Here is a 26,167-nt window from a genome sequence, read left to right on the forward strand (position 1 = left end):
CACAGACACACAGCTGCCCTGCCCATCACGGCCCGCCTCCCCAACGCCCCGGCCTCTTCTCCCGCCATCCCTCAAAATCTCAAATAAAAATGATTTAGCACCGTCACCGGTTCGTGCTACGATTCCCAGGGATTGTGATGTATTTACAGACAGCCGTGTGTAGGGCTCGGCGCAGGCAGACAGGACGCGCTATCGATGGACACACTCGCTGCTACTGCCTGCTGACACACACAAAACGCTGCGCACCATAAATCTTCCACACCTGGTATTGCAAAATGCATCCTGCATGTAAAACCTCCCCCCCCTCCTTTTCTTTTTTTTTGTGTGGAGTTTAACACATAATTACGCAGGCCCTCTGAATGATCGTAGAGAGAAGACTGACCTTAAGTACTGCGCTTTTACAAGACCATCAATTATCCACCGAGAATATAGATTAAGTATTAACTATGTATCAAATAAGAAACAGTTTTGATTTATTTTGTTTATTAGTTGATTAGCATACTATGTGCTAGTAAACTACTTGTAAATTTGCCCTGTTTACATTTTGATAAGGCATAGTTCATTAAAGAGAGTACCTCCCATGAAAAACAGTCAGATCAGGGAGTACAGAGGGGGACACTTCACTCTAAGTGTGCAAAGCTCACTCCCAAAGCCATGTTCAACAACATTAGCATATTTGGATTACTCAATAAGAATGAATTCATATTTCCAATGAGTGAATCCCAGTGCTCGACACATGGAAGAGGAAGAGCTCGTTTCTGCGGTCCACCGGGGTGACGCGTAGTTCTTGGAGAGGTGCGAGATTGCGTTACACTGGGCGCTGCAACAAGTGGGCGTGGCCTGGCAGTCTGGTTCAAAGAGGAGTCCTGACAACAGGCCTGTGCTCCCCAGCACTAATCAAACAGGATACGCAGAGTCAGACATCATCCCGTCACAAAACAACCGTGAGGGACGACGGAGGCTATTCTACCATGTGTTGCCTGAAAGGGGGAATCGTAGCAGAGCAGGGCTGCGCGCGCTGCTTCATTTAGAAGACCCCCAGAACTAAGCAAACGCACGGTTCACTGGCTTCAGTAGCCCTGTAGGCTATATGTATGCAAACACAGAGGCCTGCGGTAGTCGATCATGGAGCAAAGACCATGTAAACGTCCCGAGCGAAAGAGAAGCAGGCCACTCTTAATTGATTTACGAATGGAGCGTAATCCGCTGCCTCGGATGAGCAGAAATATTGCCGTGGATGTAACTCACTCCGCCGGTCACGTGCGACGAGCGCACGTGAAGGAACGACATGTAAATAGAGTCGTTCTCAGGAGCCCAGATACCCTGCATGCCACCTCCAGGGGACCCACACACACGTGCCATAAACACTCGGAGGAGTCACGGACCGGCCCAGGCCCCCACATTCACACCCATGGATCTCCTGCTACGCAGTGCACCATGAAGCCATTTCAACAGCAAGGGAGCACTGCAGCTAGAGCAGGGCGCTTGATTAAAAACCCCATGCAACTGTAGCAGCGCACACAAAGACCAATTCATTAGCACTGATAATACTCAGCAAGCATTCAGTCCTCCCCCTGCATTAACTGGATGTAGCACAGAAGAGTGAAATTACATTCGATTAATTAAAACATAAAGGTATGTGGCAATTACTGCGTGAAACTGGGCTGGCCCCACTTTTCACAAACGCAGACACACACACACACACACACACACACACACACACACACACACACACACACACACACACACATATATATATATATATATATATATATATATATATATATATATATATATATATATATATATATATATATATATATATATATATATATATGTTTCATATATATAAATATTTCACCGATGTATTTATGTCTATATGTGTGTGTATATATATATATATATATATATATATATATATATATATATATATATATATATATATATATATATATATATGCAAAATATATAAAGTGAATCTCTAAAAACACTGTGACAAGGACCTTGCTCTTCTGCTGACAACACTATAAACCATTCAGCCCAGTCAACCGAGCTTTTGAGTGTAAATCAACGTGTATTTATTAGTCCCTGCGTGTATTTATTAGGCGAGGGAAGGAGAGAGTAGCAGAAAGGGCGACTGGTTCAGTGTGCTGCCTCCTTCATGGTGAGAAGCCTCAACATCCCCAGCAAACCAACTTTCACCAGATGAGCTGTGGCCCTGGGCTATATATTAAAAATGCATAGCAATGCAAGGAAAAATGGACTAGAGAGATTCTAACTAAATAAATTAGCATATCTAACTATCACATTGCTTGCCCATCTCCAACTTAAAAAACAAGGCGGAAAAGACTGAATAATGAAACAGGCACGTGTAAAACAAACAAAACAAAACAAAAAAGACTAAAAACAAAGCAACTAGCTCTCCGGTTCAAATGGGTTTGATGTGTTTGCTTAGCAGAGCTGAGGTTCTGTGTTCTGCTTGTTCAGTGTCTGGGTAATGAAGGGGACAGGCCTGTGTCTTTTGACACGGGGTCGTAAGAGCTGTATCACCATTAGTCCTAAGAATCTTTAATAAGCAAACTAGCCTGTGTACTGTGGGAATTACAGCTTGCACTGTTTTTTTTTTTAAGACAGACAGATGTAGCCCTAAAATGAGTGTTGTAAATAATATTCAAATTCTGCTGGCTAATCTATAAATCTATACCTAGTAAGTTTAATACACATTCCACATAAAACAATAACTGTTGCACATAAACATCGCAGGTTAGTTACTCTGTAATCTTGATGCTGAAGTCAAGATTTGCATATCAGTATTATGATGGTGCATATAAATATAAGTGGTCCTAAAAGACTGGCCTACAAACTTTAAAAACGCAGAATAAAAACTTCAGGTTTAATACAACAAACTGCTCAATTAGCAGTTGTAAAACGTCACTGTAACAATATGAAAGAAATAAATCGCTCCAAACTAAAATACCTAATGAGGTGGTCGTGAAAATGACCATAAGATAATCGGCCTGACTTATAAACCTATAATCGGCCTGACTTATAAACCTACGTCCCTAATTATCAAAAGTACATCTCACAAGCCCAATGGCTGCTTATGAGCCAAAATTGGCTTGAGCATCTACCATCTGCCACGAAACTAAACAGGCTAGTTTATCTAATCTCTTCAGTATAAACAACAGCAGGACTCATTTCTGCACTTATTCTCAAAGCGAGTTGTAATGTTGGGCCTTTTTAATCGTTGCCCAACTTGCCGACATCAATGTTAATTCTAGACCCATCATATGAAGTGGAGTGACTTTACTTCAATCTCCAGTCATTATTACTGGGAGCTGCTGATTCATATTAACCCTGTAGTAATACACCCCCCCACCACCACCACCACCACCATTTCACCGATAACTGTAGTTTGTTTAATTGTAGTTTTGCCCTGTACAACTTATTAAACGTATTAACACAGCAGCCTTCGTGAGCTGCATTTATGGTGCATTTATTACGCCTAAATAAACACGGTTAAACCACGAAATCGATTTCCAAATTTAAAGATACTGCACTTCATGTGCATATAAATGGACACACTATATCTATATCTAAAGGCCGTAAAACAGGCGCAAGTGCGAGTCATTGCGAAGAAACCCACAAAGCGATCAATAAGAAACAATTAAACACATTAACATCAGCAGCATATAACGTCAAGCTGTGGGCCTAATATAACATTATGAACTTGCCTTTCACGGTGGCCAATAAAACCTGTGGAAAATACTTTCTTCGCTTTTTTGCCACAATACAACTGATTTTGCAAGCACATCGTGCAAAAACAGCACTTAACTACATTATATCTGACTGTTTGAGACGCCACAAATGTCCTTTACTCGCCTACACCACTAAAACGCACGTTCGAGGTCGTTCATAGTGATTTCACTCACGTTCACGCTTGTTCTGAATTGTATTTAAGGCCAACCATGCGCAAAGACGTGCACGACCAGGGATCACAGCTTTTACAAGCCTTACAGTCCTTTGGTCACTGCAAGTCGCAAGCAAATCTAAGCACACTACACATCGCCATGCAAAACCATACAAACCAACGCACATGTATTACAAACCAATATCATAATCCCACATTCAGGCGTCAATCCCGGATTTAAAATTTTTACGAAGTTATAAGTAGGCTATTATTCACAGTAAAAGGTGAAACAAAGTTCAGTCTCCGCCAAGGCAAAAGCAACTAGGCTTGATGTTAGTATAAGGCATGTTCAAATAGTCCTGAAACAATAGCGCGCTCCTGCAGGCCAGTACAGAGTCTGGAAGCAGCTTACTATCTTTAAACAACAACCTTATGAGAGCAATTAAAACCATGTTACTTACATGATCGGCTAAATTGGTTGACGATCCCGAGAGTTCCTCGTGGTCGGATTTAGAACTGCCATCCCGTTCGTCTATGACTAAGTCTATTGGCATTTTTCCTTTCAAACAACTGATGTACCGATGGCAAAAATTATCGCAGAGCTCGTGCACCTAGAGCAGAGAAGAATACATTTTAGGGTGGGAAAGTCAACAGCCAGTCTATGAATAACAACGTGTAAGGGGCACGATCGGCCGAGGCAAGGAAACAATAGTGAAATTGTTGCAGGTCTTATTATTCTCAGGAGACCAGAGCAACAAGTTGGACGGCAAAAAAATAAACATTGTATATATATGCTCGAGCCCTGTCACCTCTATTCACCAGTTTAAATCTAAACTAACACGGTTAAAATTCTCATTATATATATATATATATATATATATATATATATATATATATATATATATACACACACCTTTTTGATAAGGAGCTAATCGATTTGCATATATAAATTTATTTTTTATATTATTATTTATTACTCTATCACCCTGAATCTATCAATGACCATTCAGCCTGACTATTAAGAGTAACATCAAATTATCAAGTGCAATAAATAAATACAGAAAATTGACCAACACTTTACCTTCTCTAACTCCAAAAGGTGAAACCGTAATACTTGTATGGCCTGTATCATCTGCAACGAGTAAAATTTGTTAATTACTTATGCTAAACATTGCGTTTGTATTTCCATAGCTACAGTTTGTCTAAATGAGAGAATGCAATAATAAACATACTGGATGCAAAACGAAGCATTTGAAATGTTTTGTTATGCTTGTCTGCAATGTTAAACGGGTACATTCGCCTTCTTGACGTGGGCACCGCTCTACAGGTCCATTGTAAAAGCGAATTACAATCCACTTCAGATAATGGTGATTAGGCTGGTGGAACCGAGCCTGTGTGGACGCACGGCGCTTCGTCTGACCTAATCAGAGACTTCCTTCACGGCCTCCTGTGGTAGCCTAATGCCCTGCCACTCCACACCTCTCGGAGATTCCTCCTTATTCACTTCAAATAAGCCCGTCCAGCGTCTGTGTTGCGCTTTTGCGTCAAATCCCCTCATATTTACTTTGCCATCCCGATAACCTACTCATAATACGGGTCACCAAAACCAATTCACCACACTAACAACTACACGGCTGCCTGGAAATCACCAACAGTTCAAGAATCAAGCTTACCAAATTGTCCAGCTCTGGATTTGAAGAAAATAAAGGTTTTTCTGCGCGAACCTAAAAGTAAAAACAAAATCGCAGTTTAATTTCACCCCGCCATGCAGTTCTGGGCCATACAGCAATCACTGCAATTTAGGTAAACTGTCGGTCATTAATTATACTACGTGCATAAAGTTAATAGGCCAGGATAAAGGTTGTAATTTCCATTCGGAAACTATTTCAGAGAAATGTAAGTGTAGTCTTTAACATGCGTACATAAGGTAATGCAATTTTCAAATATTTTAACAGTTCGGTCAGAATTAATCTTTCGCGCAATAAAATCCTTCTTTCTTTTTGCCTTTTATATAAAATATATTTAATGGTTTGACGCAGCCCAATGACAGGTGTTAAACGCTGCAATAAATATGTAGGCCTATCAAATTTAAATTTACGTGAAGCCTTAGCATTTTAAATGAGACAGCAAATGCAAACGCTGGTGCGTCAAAGAATGATCAGAAATACGTGTCTAAAGTAACCTGTTTGGCAAAGACTGCGATGTCCTCGTTGAAGGAGTCGGAGGAGCAGACGTCTCCTCCTGCCACCCCGGGCTCCCTGGGCGTGCACGTCGCGAGCTCGCACTTCTCAAACACCAGCGCGAGCAGGGGGAACAGGGGGTGACTGCAAGAGGCCAAAAACACCATCAACTAACCGTGTGCAATTAAGTTTTTGCGTTTTATTTAACATACGCACACGCAAAATTAGTGTAATACTTCGTGGCTTTACTGGTTGTTTACATTGGAGCTATAACCGCGAGCATAGCTGTAATTTGGCCTTTACGGAGTAACGTTTCTCATGGAGCACACGGGTGAACTGTAAGCTTTGTCGACATTGTGAAAAGTTCAAAAACAGACATTATAGTTCAGGATTTCTTAACGTACGCGGCCGTTTGCACTTTATCTTTGCAGTGGCGAGTGTGCCCACGGCTAATAACGTCGGTTTAAGGGCAGTCGCTTCCAGTTTTATAACTTTGTTTTCAGCCAGCTAAGATTTTGCAAACACAAAGCCTTATCGTATGAAGAGAAAAGGTCAGTTTATCGTTTAGACCGTCTGAAATATTTTACAAGTTTTTTTTTTTTATTTGAATCATTTTTATTTCTAATTTTGGATTCCTGTTTAATTTAAAGTTTATATGATATAAGTTTGCTGTAACACAGCTTCATCGTACACCTAATACTGAAATTAAATTTCAAAATAATACTCTTATCCTAAACGCTGAGTGTAGCCCTCTCAAAATTAAATTAAAATATACTGAGCAGAACGTACGAGATTTGCAGCTCAGCAATTTTGAACAAAACACAATACTCCTATACTTCAGTGTGTTTTAATAGTCCTTCTGCATCAAACTCACACGGACTCCGTGAAAGCAACAAACTAAAGAGAAACACCAATGTGATCATTTTCACTCACCCATAAATTTGATCTTTATCCCTCTTTAAAACGTCATTGACAGCCGAGCCCATACTGGTGGGCATCACGTTGGGATGGGGCGCGTGTGCACCGTAGTGCTGGCTCGCGTGCAGCGGCGGTCCGTGGTTCAGATGGTGCACTTGGGGCAGCGGCCGGGGCGCGTGCGGATCCCCGTACATAGATGCCGCAACTCCCACCCCGTCCATGCCGCCGTAATGGGCCAATTCATCGTACTAGAATAAAACAGAAGAAAGTGAAGTCAAATAAATGTGCACGGAATGCACAGTTTCCGAGAAAAGTAGCTATCGCGTTAAAATAAAAGCAAAGCGAAAAGACGGCTTTGACTGGCAAAAATCGCATTTGCGACGTGATTAGAAATAGACGAACTTTTCCGTGCGAGCGTAAAGTTCTGCTATTTATTTGTAATTACCAAAAACATGTTTAAAAGTTCAGGTTTCCGCCGATTACTTTCGTAGCTATTACTTAAGTCTTCCGTTAAAAGTGCTGCAGAAAGCTGTCGGGTCCGCCGGTGTACCACAGGCTGTCACGGCGCTTGAGAAGTTGAGATTCGGCGAAATTGTCAAATAAAATGCCTTAGATAGCAGTAGATAGTAAATTAACCGTCACCGTCCTGCGGAGAGCGACAGACGAGGCCCTCCTATAGTGGATTTGTGTAGGTAAGTGTTGGAGATTTAAAACCTACCCTTTGCGCCATCAGGCTGCGCTCCAATAAACTCCTAGATGTGTCGTATGTTTAATATCCCAGTCTGGTAAGAAAGTGATTTAGTGGCAAGATCCCCTTTTCAAGCAACTTCGTGAATTCTCCTATTCTCCAATATAGTTCAGACCGAGCACGGGCATCAGGAAGAGTTTTGCAATTTTTCTTGTTTTCCTCCTTGCTCAAAAAGAAAAAAAAAAACACCAAGAACCAAACTGAAGGTCACAATCGGCCCATCAACAACCTGCATGTAACTAAACTGTCGTGTCTCATGGCTTTTTGCCACTCCAGCTGTCAATCAAAGCCAGAGGTTGTCAAGGTAATGAATGAATGATGGTCGGTGATGATGTTCAAGAGAGGATGAATCTTTTTAGTCCGTTTTCATCCAACAACTCCGCGTCTCCTTAATGCCTCCGCCGTCGCTTTCTTGTTTTATTATTACTCTAAAAAAGAAAAAGAGCGATGTGTATTAAAAGATTGCGGTTCAGATCTCTCCTTTACCCGGTAGGTATTGGTCTATCTCGCAGTCTGAGATGAGTGAGTGTCAGCGAGTGTTGGCAGGTTGGCTGCTGGCTTGCTTATAGAACAGAGTCAGTTCGCTGCGCTGATCGGCGGGAGAATGAAATGACGGAACCCGGAAGTAGTGCTGGCCATAGCCAGTCGTGCAGCAGCTACACGGGGAGAGGAGACCAAACCCTGTGATATGCAGAGCGTGCACGAGGACGGCTTCAACTCCGCACGGGGGGAGCCCGACAACACAGCGCATAGGCTACTTCCCACCGCCGATAAGAGGCTGGAGTATCTGAAATGGAAAGAAAGGGGAAAACACTTAAAACTCCTTTTGTGCATTAATGTGCATTGCGTTTTAGCAATGATATCAACACGATTGTGCATCTAGTTAAGATATAAAAATGCATTTAGCCAATTAGACTACAATACACTTTGCTCTTCTTGTCTAGTCTACTAGCATATTTTGAATAAAACATATTTTGATACTTTACCCCTTCTATAAATATCTGCGAATTTCGGCTATGCATTTGTTCTCCGGTTAAAGATATACAACATAGCTTTATGAAAGAAAAGATAATGAAATATACCTTACAAGGCCACCACAAGCACTGTCCAGTATGTCGGAGGTTTCAGTCAGAAGTACAGCCTATTCTCCAAGCTTTTTTGATATCTAAGTGTGCGGCTTCTGTTTCCAGGGTCGGTCAAACCAATCTAAACGACTGGTTGTTGCAATCCCTAATCTCTAGTTACTGTTCTAAATATGAGTTATTTTGCTTGTTAGTACTTATTGAGCACCCCTTTTGGATTAAAATGAACTTTCCCACGCAGAAAAAAAAATGTTTTTAGGGAAAGTGTTTAAATGTGTCTTTCGTCCAATCACATCTCAAGATAGAAATCTGTGCCTTACCTCGGAGTAGTCAATTATCAAAGCGCCCCAAGATCATCAATCATGAGGAAAGCTTGAAGTTTAGAGGAGGAGCAATGCCCGGGCCATCGATTGCAATACTGCTGGCCCTTTTCCCTAATACCAAGCGCTTTTTGAGCTCAAAACCGAAAGAGGTCATCCATCCCTTTTAATATTTAGCCACATCAATGACAATACACACCGCTGCGCATGTGACATCATCGTCGTATTGATAGGTTTTCACATAAGTGGCTACATTTAAAGCTCCGTGACCTGTTTTGTTTTTTGAATTAACAGTTCACCGGTTAGGGAAGACTTTCTCCTAGGAGTGGGATGAGCTCAGTAATACGGTCAATAAACTACCCTAAAGACAAGTAAGTCGTTTGGTTATTTGCATTTGCAATGGAATTACCAGTTAAATAAGATTTCACAATGCTTTCAACAAATATGTTTTTGACATAAAAGCAAAGGGGAGCACAACGAGAAAACTAACTGAAGGGCTGACAATCGGCTGCACGGATATCACAGCATGCAGTAGAGCGCGAGGGGGACTACTGCGCAGAGCGGGCGCTCGCGCCACATTTGACCACTGCTGCGTCCTGCGCAGAGAACGCGTGCAGCATTGACAACGGGCAGTTTGTGTTAAAAGCGACGAAAATATCAAAGAATAACATACACATAAATGACGTTTCCAGGATAAAAATGGTAAGTGAATATCATATGTCTTTAGTAACATTTCCATGAATAGGAGTGTATCAGAGAACGCGTGAGATTAGGGACGAGAAGAGCGAACGATGTCGTCGTTTTAAACCAGGTGAGGTCAGCACGATCGCGGTGCTGCTATCTAAACATTTTGATTATTTAGTTTTGAGTTGGAACTACATGCATTTGCACATTTGAATGTGTTGTATTTTTCGTCTTCAAGCCTCTGCAGTTTGCATAGTGTACGATATTTGCTTGAAGTAGGCACGGTGTAGTTGAAAAAACCAGTAGCTCGCTCAGGGGTTACTTGTCTAATACTGCTTCAGTTACTAATTAGGGTGAAACTGATATTTACGCTTTTATTGTGTGAAAAATTGCAACTATTACACAGTCTAATTTAGATAATCGCATATGGCTCAAATTATTAACACGTCCAAAAAGATGTTCTATAGCCATTAAAATAGGCTACAGGAGATCCAAACTTACCTTGAGATTATGAAGGATAAGATAAGTTTCCCTGAGATAAAAAAAAACTATAGGTCGTGATAATCTCCTGTTTTGGAACCATGCCATACACTCGTAGTCTCATATTTAAAGTTAGATGCAAGTGTTAACTTTCTTGAGAAGATCACAAATAGGCCTATGTTATTTGGGTTGTTTTGGGATACTTTACAGTAAACCAGTTAAGTGACCTAAACAAACATGCGCGATATGAAGGGGAGACTATTTTCCAGGGGACCCTGACTCGGTCAACATACGGATCCTTCGCCCTTGCAGAACATGACATTAACGGGCGGTAAAATTTCATCTCGGGGTGTCAAACTGAGGTCAGTTTAGGGTTAAAGCTCTCGGTGTCCGCGTGGGACATGCCCAGCTGCGTTCGGATTCATTAGAATGCACAGGATCCATTTCAAGCAAAACAGTGAGACAATCACAAACCCACGAACACTCTCATGTCCTGCGTGCGTATTGTAACCAACAATTGTGCCTGTGAAAGCTGTTCAGTCTCAGCCTCAAAGCCTAACGCTTTAAACGATAAGAACTATATATATATATATATATATATATATATATATATATATATATATATATATATATATATATATATATATATATATATATATATATATGATATATATATGGAGATGTATATATGCAGGTTCATAAATCATCAATTGTTTATAAATATTATATTATATATATAATATATATATTATATATATAAAATATAATATATATAATGTCCTCAAAAGCATAACACAAAACAAATCTTACTTAAATCTCGATTGTTTTGCCCGCAGATGCGTGTAGGCCTATCAAATTTACGTGAAGCCTTAGCATGCAAAGAGCATTTTAAATGAGACAGCAAATGCAAAATTAAGGCGCAGATTTCTAAAGTAATACTTCCCTGTTTAGTACAGAGAAAATCTGCAGGGATTAGTTTAACCGCGCCTTATCTGGAGATCTCAGTCTCTGCTTTGTTTTGAGCTATTAGTTTGTAGACAGTGGTCTACATATTTCCTAAAATCCTAAAACTAGTATTAGTTTTAGTATTAGTAGTGCATATTTGTATGAATAAAAAGTAAGATCACACTTAATATAGTTTTATTATGCGAAATGTAATCTAAATTACCTCATCAAGTTGAACTTTTTGACATCAAGTGAAGTTACGCTAATTTACCTGTATGTAGACTTTGCAACTTATAAAAAGTTTAGGAGCTAATTGTAAACTCTTCAGTCCGAATGGCGTGTTTTCCTTTCACTGTATCGCGTACAGTGTGGATTGGTGAAGTAAGTGTGGATGTGTGTGTTTGGGGTGGGGGTTGGGTTAGATAGGATGGGGCTGGAGGGCGCAAAATGTAACCCTGGCATTCCCATGGAAATGTTAAAAATCTTAGCGCCTTTTGGCTGGCCTACAGTGTAAAATATGCAGCCCTTTAGCGACATCTGGCGGATTGTGGTAGCCTACGTTTTGTTTGCTAACGCCAGATTAATAAAAATGGAACATGAAAATTTCCGTCTCACAAACAATAAAAATTTTTAAAGAAAACATAAATACTTAGATTTATAGTTTTGCATGAACTACTGAAATTTTTAACAACGAATATGCAGTTAAAATGGCTAATCAGGAAGGTTTAGAATAAAGTTGTGTCGAAAAAAGCATACCTGTTTTTCGTTTGTAATTTTGTGCATAAAAATCTGTAACTTCGTAGTCCAAGACTATAGTCTCTGCGAGTTAGCTATTCTAAAATATTACATTTCCGCACTTAGGTATGTATTTGTGGATGCTTCCTGACTCATAAAATATGATCAAAGTTTTGAACAAATCAAAATCATACATTGAAAACTGGAGGACAAATAAATTGTGTACAGATTTTGCGATATTAATACTTACAAATTAAGTATTTAGTAGGCCAATAAAGCTCGCATTTTTTATTATTTGCTAAAATATTACTATCTTCATCTTCATTTAATTTACATTGTTTTATTGTGATAATTTCTTCTTCTTCGTCAGTGTTATTATTATTATTATTATTGTTAATATTATTATATTATTGTTGTACTTGGTTTGCACTATTATTTAGCCTTTTTAAATTAAAATCTGCTTTCTAAAATTTTCTGTTTGTAACCTGTAGTCAACCAAATCTTTACAAATGAAATTATTATTTGGCTGAGCCAAAAATTGCTTAAAATATTTCAATTTTGCGATGGTCCGGAAAGTTCAAACAAATCCTTAACTGAACGAGGCATCGTGAAATTTAAGATAACCTAATTGTATGTTTGTCTTGTAGATATTATAAAAGTTAGTTATTTTGAAGATGAAGTGATTTACAATCGATCGTTGATGTTAGATATCAAAAAGTAATTCTTGGTTATTTATCAATTGGCGACTTAACGAATTAAATGTCAAAAGAGTGAGCTATAAAATAAATAAATAAATAAAAGCCCATTTGGCTGCATTAACTATAATCAGGTGTTTTCTCAGTCCCCAAAGAGTATTAATGCAACCAGGAATTATCGCGATGTATTATAGGATGTAATTGCCAGAAGTGTAAGTATAGGGCCGAGATGTCGAGGAGTTAATCATGGTGACTCGTTTGTTAGGTGTGTGTCACTCATCATTTATTTGGCTTAAGGTGTATAAAGCAGTAATATTGGCCGGTTTTTATTACGCAGCACACATTGGTCCTTATCTACATAGCAGCCAAGTAGCGCATCGGTGACCTTAATACGGATTTTGAAACAGAAACATGGGCCAATAAAGACGCCCCCCCCCCCCCCCCCCCCCCGCAAGGAAACATGACTTAAGGCCGGGTATTTAAGCCATTATAACACGCAGTGTGTTTTCGGTTAACGGCTTTCTCTGCGTATATTGCGATCTACATCCGTTTATAGCAGAAATCTAGCCTACTTAAACGAAACGTGAGATCATGCCGCCACGTTATTCATAGTAGCTTCCACACGATCACAGTCCAAACGTGATACTCCACGTTTATGATCTTGGCTTTTAGCTGCAATTGAAAAATTCATCCCGATAGGCATTTCCCGCTGATACCGAAGGCGTGGACACTGGCTTGGTCGGTCTCTGTGGATTCCGGTCCAATAGCAACAAAAGAAAACGTTAAAAAGCGACGTGAGGTGTTCTTCACACGCTGCTGTCTATGGAAGCTCTTCTTCGAGACTACAGACCAATTTATTTGCACTGTAAAACATTTACGTGAGCACCACAGTCAGGTACACGTGTGGAGACTTGCTTACTGTTACAATTTCCGAGATAATGGTTTCAGAAGATATGTGTGAAATTGCTAGAACCGTAATAAAACTGTTTCAAAAACATTTTTTGTTTCTGCTTTCAGATTGCATGACAGGCTGAATTTAAATTAATTAAAGTTAACTTCTTAGAATAACTCTGTGCTAGCCTTTTTAAATAGCTTGTTTCAAGAATGTGTCTTAGAAAGAAAGGACACCAGGAATCTGTTAGTTTGGCACTTGTGTTTGCGGTTGAATACAGCACTTCAGACGGACATGCGGTACATAATTAAGTGTCCAAATTGCCCCAGAACACTTTGCTGTTGTGGGATGTGCATTCGTTATTATGAGAGAAATGTGTTAATTAGCTTAGAAACCTGCAGTCCTTTTGAAAGCTAATGCAAAATTCTGCTATGAAATTTTAGTGTGACATTTCATTTCTTCTCAGTGAACAATATAGCCTACATTAAATTTGTACATCGCCAATAAAAATATTATAATATGCTGTCCCTTCCTGGGTGAAGAATGTGAATTCTGTTTCAGCCAGTCCACTTCAGAACTGCCAGCAAATGAGATTGACACCTGCCCGTATTCCTGACCTCCCAATTAAAGGCATTATCATTAAACACGTATCCCGAAGTGCATGATTACAGTTAAATGTTAACACCTGAAGATCATACAATTGTCTTTTTTTTCTCCATACAGATCCAATTAAAACCTTTACTACCACACACTTGTTTGCAGTTTATTTAAACAAATGCTGTTGCCATATCGGGTGCCGTTTTATTCTCTCCGTTCCTTCCACTTGGAGTGTTTCCCCCTGGTTCTGGAAGATCAAGCATGGGACCCAGGTAATTACCGCCACATTGTCAAATAAAGGGACCGCTGATTCAAATGAGGAGTGAAATATCAAAGGAACCCGTTCCCTTTGCAGCCAGCCACTTATCCACACAGGAGACAGCACGGAGACGCCTGCCACGGGGACACTCACAGAGGCAGTGACAGCAGACGGGCTTGGATCCCTTAGTAAATATTAGACCCTGCGATATTTTGCACACAAGCAGAACGCGTGTGAAGCTTTGCACTGTGCACCTCACGGCCATACACGAGTAACTCGTCTCCGGCACGCGTAGGAGAGGCTCTGGAGCTCCTTGTGTACAGCAATGAGTGTGATGTACAGGACACACCATTACAGAAGGTTGTTAAAGGCACTTTATGTGGAACAATATAAAAGGCCATAGGACTTTTTTCTGATAGTTAAAAAGACGGTTATTCTTGCAGAAAGTCGTCATCTGTAGGATACGTCTCAGGATCACACCAGTTACAGAGCAGCACTGAATGGTAACGCTGCAATTACAGTCTATTTGTATTGACCATAAAATGCCATGTGATCTTTGAAAATGGGATATGGAAATATGAGGTGGAGTATGTGTGTTGGCACCTGAGATTTTTTTTATTGTCGTATGTTGTCTTAAAATGTAGCCACTACAGTCATGCTACTCTGCAGCTTTAATGCTTACCATAAAAAAGAGACACAGTATCAGCCATTTGTCCACAGCTACAGCTGGAACATTTATTTAGATACATCGTAGCAAGAAAAATCCTTTGATCCTATTGATGCGAGGATATGTATGATTATGATGCAATAAATGTGTGCAATGCTGTGGTTGGAGTGTGAAATGGTTGGAGGCAAAATCCAGATTCTAAGATGTGTGAGAGTTTAACATTATAAACACACTTCCCTCCCTGTAGCTTACGGACGGCTCTAAGGGATACTTTACATGTAAATATTCACTCAGCATAAGGCCAAGTCATTAATTATTGAGGGTCCATAAAGTGTAATACCTCACTGTTTAACAAGTGCATCTTCGAACTCATTACATAAGCCTGAAGATGGAAGGAGGGGGATTGGCTAGCATAAAATAAATGGGAGGGACCTCGGTGTAATCGGACTGAGGTTCTGGGTTTCAGGTTACAAATCAACTGTACTTCTAAGCTAAAAATCCTTATCTGTAATGCACCCTTCTGGAACAGTACAGGTTAGTCCACCATCCAAACTTCATCTGTATGGTTTAGCTCTTCATAGTTACATAATATAGGCTTCAAAAAATTATACAACATTAAAATGAGACATTATAGCATGATGTATTAATAATGTTGTTTTTCTATTTATTTTCTCCAACATTCAAGTAATGCATCTCAAAAGCACATAAAAGTTGCCTGAAAATAGCAACAACTCCATAATAGTTAACTATATTAGACTATAATAATACATTTTTACAGAACTATGAATATTAAAAAAATGTAACTGATTGAAGGGAAAGAATTTGAGGGTTTGTGAAAAATTATTTGCAAAGCCTTTAAACAGAAATAATAAAGGATGTTTGAGCAACGTAGGTACAAAAGACACTGGATTTATAGCAAGAAGGACAACAAATAAAACATACAGCCACGTGTTCTGGTCTACATTAAATTATATGGCTGCAGCGCTCAACAAACTCATACTTGTCGAAAGTTTGTTGTGGAACTTTCCCAGTGAGAAGGAGTCAGGCTGCATTCTGGCAACCCGTCGCCTTTGTTACACTATGGCCTGTGGCTGAGCTCCTGACAGACTGTCACAAGGTGAGAGGACTCAAGTGGAGACACAAGATGGGCGGCACTTAGAGCACGAGGAGTTTGACTTCCGGGTGCACCGCGGAGCCCGAGCCCAGATCAGCCCCCGAGGAGCGTCGTCACACCGGCGTGGCTACAACGGCCCGGGAACGAGGTGCAACAGTGCTCAGGTGCCAGGACACCAACTACTGGGAGACCCTAACAGGACTGAGTTTGCATGTGAATTAAACAAGTAAGATTTCAGATTCAAGGATGTCGTGGGGTTTCGGACAGAGAGACTCCCTAGGATCTGAACACAAATGGCGGCACTGTTCTGGGCCAAAGTGATATATTTGCAGCCACAAAAATGGCAAATTGGACTAGTTTTGTGTGTATGGAATACATTTATATATAAACTCACACTGTGTTCATTGCTGACTGGTTTACTGGTAATAATGCATATGCTTAAAAAAAAACTCGGATCTATGAAAATGAGGAAAAGCACAACTACAGTAAAACATCTCAGAGTGCAAAACAACCAAAACATGCGAAACTGAATCTAAACATGAATGAATAATGAAAGTGATTTCTCTTGTGGGTTTTCAATATGCATAAGCTACATCAAAGAGGCCTGTCTTGTCATGTTGCCTATGCAGACAGTCCTTGCGTATTATTAAGCATATGCAAATTGTTGCATTCAGAGAACATTCGCTGACAAATAAGGATAATGCATTTGAATTTGCAGTTTCTGATATCAGCTTGGGACCTCTCTCTCTAAAATGGTATTTACGTGTCCCAGTATACCACGCATCCATGCTGTGGTATCGCAGCACTCCCATGAGAGCTGTACCAGTGTTAAGCTAATCAAACCAGATACTGTGCTCAGTGTTCGGGGTTGACTCCTCGCAGCTTCATATGTAGGGCATTCAAGTGCGTTACTGAAAAGTCGTCTCCTCGTGAGCCTCGTTACAGCGATGTGGAGAAAGGCATGAGGCGGTCAGGCCCAGACTCAGATTTGATTTCTGGATGGTCAGTTGGTTCACAGCAACTTTTAAAGCTAAAAATAAAACATTAGGCCTATTCCAGCAAATACAAAAACTTTCCCTGAAATCACCAGTGGCAGTGCCTTACTATAGGTTATATTATATACAGCATATGCCCACTGAACACATTACTTACTTGACAGAGTCTTCCTGCCAGCATCATGCTAGTTCGAGCTAGACAAGCCAAAAAATGTTACTTTTTCCACAAAGGTGTGCTCTATGTTTACATGTGAGTTTGGAATGATTTAATTAGATCACTGATCTTTTCATGAACAAAAATGGCATTAACAATCAACTTACAAATTCTTAGTCACCAAGTCATATATAAGCTGTCCAGCTGTGCACCCTGTGGCGGTCCTGGTAGAGCCTTGCTTGGTGTGAGCAAAACAGCTGTGGCTAGAAGGTTCTAGAGTCCGTGCAGGTCTCCTGCTGCTCACCGTTGCCATGTCATTTAGCATGGGCTGCTCTTTATTGATTTTAAAAGCATGACTTGTTCAGCGGGGGTCAGCATGTTTGCGCAACAACTCGTCACAGGTTTGGACATGTTATATGTTTGGTTTGGCTGGAGTAGAGTGCTACACGAAATATCAGCTCCTGAAATCAGATGGGGGGGTGGTGGGTTTGGGGGGGGGGGGGGGGGGGGGGGGGTGGTGGTAGGATTACAGCTATTCGAAATGGTACGTAGACTCTTACATTAGCCAGATTCCCTTTAACCAACATTGCCATATAACTGGAATGAGTTACAGTGTAAAAGCAAATAATAACACCTCAATCACTGTAATGCAAACATTAAGTTATGGCAGTTAGAATTCATTCACCAACATATAGATTAATTCATATGAAATATTCTATTAAAAATACTCAAGATCAGGTTTCTAGGTGAAAAACTGCCATTAAAAACAGACTGGTGTGGCCACAGTTAGCTTGACTTTAACTGGAACAGTAGGCCTACATATTTATCCAGTGTGCTAACATGAAAATGCCAGGCCCATCCAAAATAACCCAGGATGCTCTAACCTCCACTCCTAAGACGGATACATTCAAAGTACCAAATACATTTTAAGTTAGAATCGGGGTCTATTTGTAGTGTGTAACAAGCTTGCTACCTTGTGTATATAACCAGTTGTAAGCAATTTCACTGCAAATGATGCAAAATTAAACACGCATGTCATTGTGTTAGCAGGACTCCCGCTGTGATGGTATTAAATCTTCTGTTGTAATGGCACAGCTCAGGATAACGATGGGCCTGGCCTGTCTTATACGTGGCTGTCCTGCCTGTGAGGAGGGACGGGGCGAAAACAGTCGTCAACTTTCACTTCCCCGGTTATCTCTTTGTTCCTCGACGCACCCAGAATTGAAATTTAATGCATTCTCTCCCAACTATGTCTCTTCGTGAAATCTTGTATTCTCCTTTAATATTCAATGGTTGTTAATTATTAAAGGTATGTATTTGAATTATAAATATACTAGTTATACAGAAGTAGGCAAAGCAGGCATATAGCCTCGGGCTAAATTCCTCCATTACCCATTATTTTGCAGCCTCCCGCCATCATTTCCCTCCCCCCTATCTTTATGTCATCTCCAAAAACAGCCAGGCATTCCTTTGTACTTACCTACCCCTCCCTACTATGACCACAAAAAAAAAATCACCCCCTCGATATGTATGGGTACTGCTTCCTTGAAGAAGGATGTCATACCTGTCTTAAATATAATGAATTGCCATCTTCAAGGCGTCCCCGAATCCCAGACACCCCCCCCCCCCCCTCCAGAAAGCTGCCTAGTGCTTCCCTATTCAGCCATCCTACATGTCACCAATCATCTGGCATGGCATACTGTACAGTAAATCATTAAGTGTGTCAGAAATGACTGTGCTAAGAGAGAGGGGCCACAGATTGTGCTGCACATATGTGTGAGAGGGGGAGAAAATGGTAAACAAAGAACTTACGCAGCCTCTGCTTGGCCTTCTCTCGTTCTGTCGCTTCCTGGTCGTCTCCTCCCTCTCTTCTCTTTTTTTTTTCTCCTCTTCTCCAGTCTCTCTTTTTCTCCGTCTCTCGCTCACACTCTCTCCATCTCACTCCCTTCTAGGAATTTATGAATAAAATACCAGGGCTGCAGGATAAGGAAAGGACACTACAGTAACTGTCAAACACCAAGATAAAAAGTTAGATGAAATATTAAATTCAGGTCCCTTTTCCTGTCTTGTTGCAGATTTATAGAGAAGAAAACTTTGTGTTCCAGCAAGTTGGCATCCCTTTCAGGCTGGAGTGAAATTCTAGCTTTAGAAAAAGTTCTTGTCGTCTTTTGCAGTGGTTCTGTGTCAAAGTTATTGTGTGCAAGTGAAATGCATATATATTGAATGACCAGTATAGTATTAAACATGTATTCATATGCTTGGATTCACCCTTCTTGAGGGAAAATATCAATATGATGATATTATGTTCCAAGAATTAGCTATTTTTGCACATACCTTTCAATAGAGCGGTGGGGTTTAAAAGGGCCGATGTACATTGCTAATCTCTTACTGACCTACAGTTACAAGCTCTGCGCTCTGTGGAAAGTCTCTTATCGGCTTAATTCACAGTAAAACCCAAGGATATTCCTCCCTATCGGCCAGACGTTCCCCCACCTACCTCCATCAAGACGCTGACTCGTTTTCTTTCAATTTCCGCTGCTCTTCTCCTTTGAAGAAGCTAAAGAATGATTGATAATGGATGGAGAGAAAGCAGAGTGGTCCTGTTTTTAACCTCACTCAAGCCATTAATCCAGTTTATGCCCATGAAGGTAATAAAGGAGACAATGAATTAGTCATTAAAGCACAGGTCAGTTTATTAGAAAGCCTGATTGAACTGTGTAACGGCTTCTTGTGGGTGAGCAGGTTAAGGAAATCTACCCAGACATGGAGGTGAACATATAAAAAAAAAGAATCATGCAGATGTAGAGTGGGTTTCTCTGTCCCTCCACAGAAACATGAGCCTCACTTTGAACACGCTCTCCATATGAAGAGTGAGTCACTCTGTCTGAAGGGAGTCAGTCTGAAGGGAGTCACAAAGACTTAAATGAGCTAATAAGCCTTGTACGTCCTCGTTGGATATGTGACCTGCCTTTCAGATGCTGTAGTAAGCATTCAGACTGCTACTTTACATCTCCTCTAACAGAAGTTATAAAACGTTTGGGTCTACTGACCCTCTGCTGGCTAGCACGTCCCCGCACTGAGCATCCATTTCATTTGGTGGCAGAATAAATAGCTTCAAAGGCAGATGTGTTGTAATATGTCCCCCAGAGAAACCCAAAGACATGGCTGTCCTCTACAGGATGTCACTGAAGGAGACGACCTGCTCAGGTTGAGGAGCCAAAGGGCAGCAAAGAGATTTTTCCTCTTTACTAAGACTAGGATTAATCAAGATGTATATTAAACATGAGACAAAAAAATGTTTAATGTATAGTAAATAAGACAAAAAATGTTATGAGTTATGGCTGGTGCAGTTAACAGTAACACATTTATTATAAAATCGTGGAGCTCAAAGACATGAAATTTCAGGCAAGTCACACAGTTAATTTCTTTACTATATAAAATAGTAAAGTGTTACTTTACTATATAAAATACTGCACAACTATTATTATTTCCATGTGTATGTACAAGTCCACAAAACCCTAGTAAGACAAAACATTAAGATAAAAATTAACATATGTTAAATATGTTAAAACCTACTTGTCTGGTTTTATATGATTTCCTGGGAGAATGGAGATGTTATCTCTAAAATTGCACAATTGCTCATCTCCTACAGAATCGTTTTATATTGGTACGACATGTACTGTATGTAAATATCACATATGTATTTGATCACTTTTTAAAATTCCATACCTAAAGCGTGTTTGATATGCTACCTGTTTTGAACACCAGGTGCTGTGACACCTCTAACCCAGTAGGCATTGCTGAGAGTTGACTCGGACTGCTCTTATAGCAATCTCCAGGTAGGAGTCAGTTATAAAATACAACAAACTCACTCAAAAAGCAGGAGCATGTGGTCCTAAGGCATCCATCTGTGAATTATATATTTTAGCTTGTTAATTTGTAGTTGCCTCTCTGTGTGCACACTCTCTCTAATGAGTGAAATTGCTTATGAAAGGAATCTGTATTGAATGGTGGGAAGATTAATGCACTCTGACAACATGTCTGTGCTCCAGGTGCTGTAGTGGGCTTTGGCAGAGGTGTGACGTAACCCCCTCAAGGATCTCTCTCTCTCTCTCTCTCTCTCTCTCACTCTCTCTCTCTCTCTCTCTCTCTCTCTCTCTCTCTGTCTCTCAGGGAATTCGGGCCTCATAGGAGAAGGTGACAAGTTTAATCATTTGGATTATTTCATACTGCAGAAGTTTCATGAAGTGAACAAGCACTACAGATGCACGCACGTAGAGCAGCTAATGTTCGCGTGTCAGTGAGAACAAAAATGTCCTGCTTGCCTGCGGAAGCTGAGGGAGGCCCGGGCCCACGTTCCTGCTCTCCCCTGGCCGGGCTCCTCCACCGTGTCTTCTACAGGAGCCACGGAGCGGCCGGCACGTCCTGCCCTGCTGATGGTGAGTGATAGGCAGCACCTAAAGGCCATCTATTTATATCTGCTAATATACACAGAAATATTCATATATGCAGCATTAGCGTCGGACTTAGAGACAGGGGTATTGACAAGCCCCCACTGTCCCTTACAGGACATGATACATAATAGATTTTCCCGACGTTATTCCACAGCAAGGGTGGTGCTGTTTTAAGACATTTCTGCCAAAGAGTTGTGTAGTTGTGAGTGTGTACACTGCTGTGTGTTGTGTAGCTGTGTGTATACTGCTGTGTATTGTGTATTTGTGAGTGTGTATATTGTAGTGTGTAGTGAAGATGTGTGTGTATACAGCTGTGTATTGCAGCTGTTAGTGTGAATACTGTTATGTGTTGCATATCTGTGAGTGTGTACAGTTAAGTGTTGCATATCTGTGAGTGTGTACATGGCTGTGTGTTGCATATCTGTGAGTGTGTACACTGCTGTGTGTTGCATATCTGTGAGTGTGTACATGGCTGTGTGTTGCATATCTGTGAGTGTGTACACGGCTGTGTGTTGCATATACTGCATGAATACTGCACTGAAGTTTAGTTGAGATCAGCTTTAATAAGTCTAAACTTCCATTGACACCTAGTTTGCTGTAAAAGTCGCAGGTGCCCAGTGAAGACCTGCAGATCACTGAGGGATTTGGAACAAGTGAACAGAGACACACAGCTGCTCCATCACCAGATGCTGACAGGAAGGACACAACGATCTTCCTGCAGATGTGTGCATGAACTCAGCTTTTACCTGGAGGCCAAAGGACATATCAACATAGGTGCCATATACTGTATGATGACTAATCAATTAATTAACTGATTCAGTTCAATCAGCCAGTGGATCGTTACAGTTTACACAGATCAATCAGCCTTGAAGCCACAACCCAGTGTAGCATAAACTAAGGCCATTGTTAGCTTGGTAACCAATAAAGTTAGTTTCACTGTTTTCTGCCACTGTTTACTGGTGTGGTTCTTTAGTGTGCTACAAATAACATACGTACATACTGGCTCCATGTCCTGCAAAAAAGGCCATCGGGTTTAAAATTCCCAATAACTCATTCACACAATATCTTTTTAAGGTTTTATGCTGTTTGTTTTGGGCTTGTTGAAGCAATATTTAGTGTTCTGTCGTAGCAGCCAGAGACAGTAGAGCTGTAAATTTTTATACATTTAGTCATTTTAGATTTTCCCATGGTCAACACAGCACAGTAGTAGTAGTAGTAGTATAGCTTTATTGTTAATTACGATTCCCCCAACCCAAATACTTTCAACAAAACTATCTTGAGTGAGCTTTGTATATTTAAAAAGCCTGAAATGTTACTGAGATAAGGCGTCTAATGACTCAATACTCCATAAGGTGCCCATAATGATCATGACTTTGGTAGAGTTACTGGTTGTGATCGGGGAGAATATGAGACCACATTGAGAGCAAATGAGCTGATGATTTCATTGCAAGGGCTTGGTGCAAATGATTGTGGAATAACAGTGAGCATATTGCACCTTCATTGGAGACCAGGACAGTAGACGCTCTTCCACATCACTGGCCACAGCCGGGGGGGGGGGACAAGGGTGCTAATGACAGTCCACAAAGGCAGGATGTACTGCATGGATCGGTACGCATATGGTGTAAGAATTGGTGTGCGTGCGTGCGAAAGAAACACATTACAGTAAGACTTAGGATATACAGTATGTAGCCTGTGTTTTAGCAGGTATTCATTTAGAAAAGCAGAAATATGCAAGAGGTATGTTAAATGTTTGAAACATGTACCTTCTTCCTGTCATCTTCGTGGTTGATGGCTCTTTTGGCTAGAAAGTGGTTCAAGCTCTAAATTTGTATAACTTTTTGTAAAGAATTCAGAATCAGTTTCATTTCCGCTGCAAATGTGACGGTTCAGCCTGTTCCTGCCATATGCCATGCTGTGAGAGGAAACGCGTAAGTGAGAGAGAGAGAAAAAAATCTGTTTAAAATGCTTCATTTCATTATGAAGATATAATTGTTCCCCCTTAGCCGAAAAACAAAGAGCAATCAAACTATGTGTTTATTTTTAATTTCCCATGCATGTTTTATCTCGACATATGCTTTAGTCTGAGGGTAGGCGGGAGAGGATGGGGGAGCTGTTGCAGAGAGAGAGAGAAAGAGAGAGAGAAAGAGCGAGAGAGAGAGCGCGGAGAGAGAGAGAGAGAGAGATGGAGACAGAGAGAGAAAGAGGGAAGGAAGAAGGGAAGAAATGGGAGAGAGGCAGAGAAAGAACATTATCATTGTCTTACATTTCTGCCTGCCTATTATCGTCATTCATAAGCTTAGCCCTGGTGCAAAACGTCTTGGGAGCACAGATAATGTTCCTGCTTTGCTGAGGCTAGGTTGGAGGCTGTCACAGCCCCAGACAGAATAAATGACAGGGTTCTGTCGCACAGCCTCTGAGGCATAATACTGCTCCCAAACACGCAATGAAATATCATTTTGTCAGCAGCACATGGGTTTCAGCCATCACTGTCTAATACATGCATTGATTAATTGTAAGAATGGATCAACATTATGTCCTTCTATGGTGCCTCTTGTCTGTGCCCCTCCACCCAGCTCATCGCTCTTAGTGTAATGATGGGCCGTCTGGTGTGCAGAGAACATGTGTCTACTCACCCTCCCCAGGTTACCCCCCCCCCCCCCCAACACCCTCAACCTCACCCCTTACAACATCGGAACCTGTGCCCGCCCCTCCCCCTGAGCGTCGTCCCACCGCCCCGCGTTAAGCTGCAGCCAAGACCCCACCCCTCATGTTTACGTCCCCAGCAGACTGACCGTTAGTGTTAATGTATGTAGATTTCATTTCTGATGAGTGATCATTTGACTGCTCATTTTAGCTGAGATTTATGGCGTGCTTTCTATCTGGCGGCTGCACTGCCACTCTTATCTGTAATGAAAGAGAGCGCGGCATTAATCACGCTGTGTCAGTGGCCACCACTAGGACATTAAATGTATTGTACAGGGTTAGTAAATACGCTCTAGAACCGCTTTAACTTCACTAGATTGTCCGAGAAGAGGGAAAAAATATTCATTATATTTATCATAATTTCACATCTGCTGTTTTTGAAGCAATGTACCATGAGGCCATAAACTGTGTTATAACTGTGCATAAATTCGTCTGATTTGTGGCTGGAGTAACTAATTCCTTGAGTAGATTTTAGAAAAACAAGCACTGAGCCCTGAAATTGCAATTCCATAAAGGCCTTAAATGACTGAGTGCGGAATCAAGAAGTCGGCGGATGCACCGCGGCCGTGAGCGGCATTGCGGAGAACCACGACGCTTCCTGAGATTGAGTCAATAAAACCCGAGATGACTGAGCCATATACTCAAACAAAATTAGAGGGAGAGGCGCTCGTGGTGGGGCCGGAAGACGTTACGAGAGGAGCGAGGCAGCCCGTGCGCCTCACCTCCCCCTTTTCCCCGCCAGGACGCCTGCCCCGGAGGAACAGAGACCGCGTCCGCAACTCCCGTGTCCCTGACGAGGGGACGGAGGGCGTGTGCAGGCACCTCACGCCGGCCTTTCAGTCGCGCGCCTCCACGGCGCTTCGAACCTCACGGGTAGAGGAGGAGGTCGAGTTGGTGTAAGCGTTTCATGTGCAGGGATTTCCCTCCTCATCCTCCTTTGCTCCGCACCTCCGTCCTAGATAAGCCCTGCTAGGCGCACGCACCAGATTAGACACAGTTACTAATAAACGCATCATGGAACCGGTGCAATCGCATTCCTTCTTTGGAGCCGCTTGCCATTTCCAGTTGCAGGTCAGCTGAGATTAAGGCTGTCGTGATTAAATATCGCTCAGTATCTCACGCTCTTGTATCCCCCCCCCCCCCCCCCCCCCCCCCCCACTCCACATGGGACCGGGGGAACAAGACCGTCGTATTCTCGCACGGCTTAAACGAGCGTGGCAGCAGGAAGAGGTTTGGGCTGCGGGTAGAACTGCTTAACTGATCAGACGGTGCACACACTTTGGGAAAACCCAGAGAGAGGCTCAATCATAACGACCTCCCACTTTCCCGATCACAGCGTTAAAACAGTCCTCATACAACACAGGCATGGAGGGCGGCGGTGGGGAACGTAACCCAGCAGTAACACAGCAGACTGTTAGAATGCCTGTGATGGTTTCATATGGATCTGCTTAATCTGGCCTGTTAAATTGGCAATCAATTGTTCCCACTTGTCCCCATTGGCGTGTAGTTGTACATCATGGTTGGAGATGTTATATGGTCATGTTCATCCTCCAACCGTTGGAGCACATATCAAAAAGACTCACAAGGTATTTTGTAATTGTGGTGTATAAAACACAGGCCGGAACAGACCACAAA

The 26,167-nt window shown here is 41.4% G+C and overlaps 1 protein-coding gene and 2 long non-coding RNA genes across 10 annotated transcripts in view; 2 read left to right on the top strand and 1 right to left on the bottom strand.

Annotated features, from left to right (window-relative positions):
- The window catches only part of meis2a (Meis homeobox 2a), a 35,453-nt gene extending 23,800 nt beyond the window's left edge, over window positions 1-11,653 (bottom strand). For 2 of the 5 annotated variants that reach the window (XM_076978204.1, XM_076978200.1), the window contains exons 1-7: window positions 8,839-9,160; window positions 7,727-8,543; window positions 7,024-7,256; window positions 6,093-6,234; window positions 5,584-5,634; window positions 4,992-5,042; window positions 4,372-4,521 (exon numbers count right to left, since the gene is read on the bottom strand). In XM_076978204.1, the coding sequence (XP_076834319.1) occupies window positions 4,372-4,521; window positions 4,992-5,042; window positions 5,584-5,634; window positions 6,093-6,234; window positions 7,024-7,256; window positions 7,727-7,738 (639 nt within the window). In that variant the 5' untranslated portion in view covers window positions 7,739-8,543; window positions 8,839-9,160. Of the gene's footprint in view, window positions 1-4,371; window positions 4,522-4,991; window positions 5,043-5,583; window positions 5,635-6,092; window positions 6,235-7,023; window positions 7,257-7,453; window positions 7,687-7,726; window positions 8,544-8,838; window positions 9,161-11,490 lie in introns of those variants that run through there. The other 3 variants (XM_076978202.1, XM_076978201.1, XM_076978203.1) reach the window with 3 other exon arrangements.
- On the top strand, window positions 9,171-15,273 carry LOC143480482 (uncharacterized). Of its 4 annotated transcripts, XR_013121835.1 has the most exons (5): window positions 9,171-9,310; window positions 9,453-9,529; window positions 9,621-9,860; window positions 14,313-14,458; window positions 14,542-15,273. It is a non-coding gene; the product is annotated as an uncharacterized LOC143480482 (long non-coding RNA). The 4 variants fall into 4 exon arrangements; XR_013121834.1 differs by having other exon boundaries at window positions 9,453-9,860; XR_013121832.1 differs by lacking the exon at window positions 9,171-9,310 and having other exon boundaries at window positions 9,341-9,529.
- Window positions 15,274-21,077: 5,804 nt separating this feature from the next.
- Window positions 21,078-22,722, top strand: LOC143480199 (uncharacterized). The gene is made up of 3 exons (XR_013121804.1): window positions 21,078-21,214; window positions 21,549-21,814; window positions 22,421-22,722. It is a non-coding gene; the product is annotated as an uncharacterized LOC143480199 (long non-coding RNA).
- Window positions 22,723-26,167: the final 3,445 nt, after the last annotated feature.

This window comes from Brachyhypopomus gauderio, chromosome 17 (genome assembly GCF_052324685.1).
Source record: "Brachyhypopomus gauderio isolate BG-103 chromosome 17, BGAUD_0.2, whole genome shotgun sequence".
NCBI classification, from domain to species: Eukaryota; Metazoa; Chordata; class Actinopteri; order Gymnotiformes; family Hypopomidae; genus Brachyhypopomus; species Brachyhypopomus gauderio.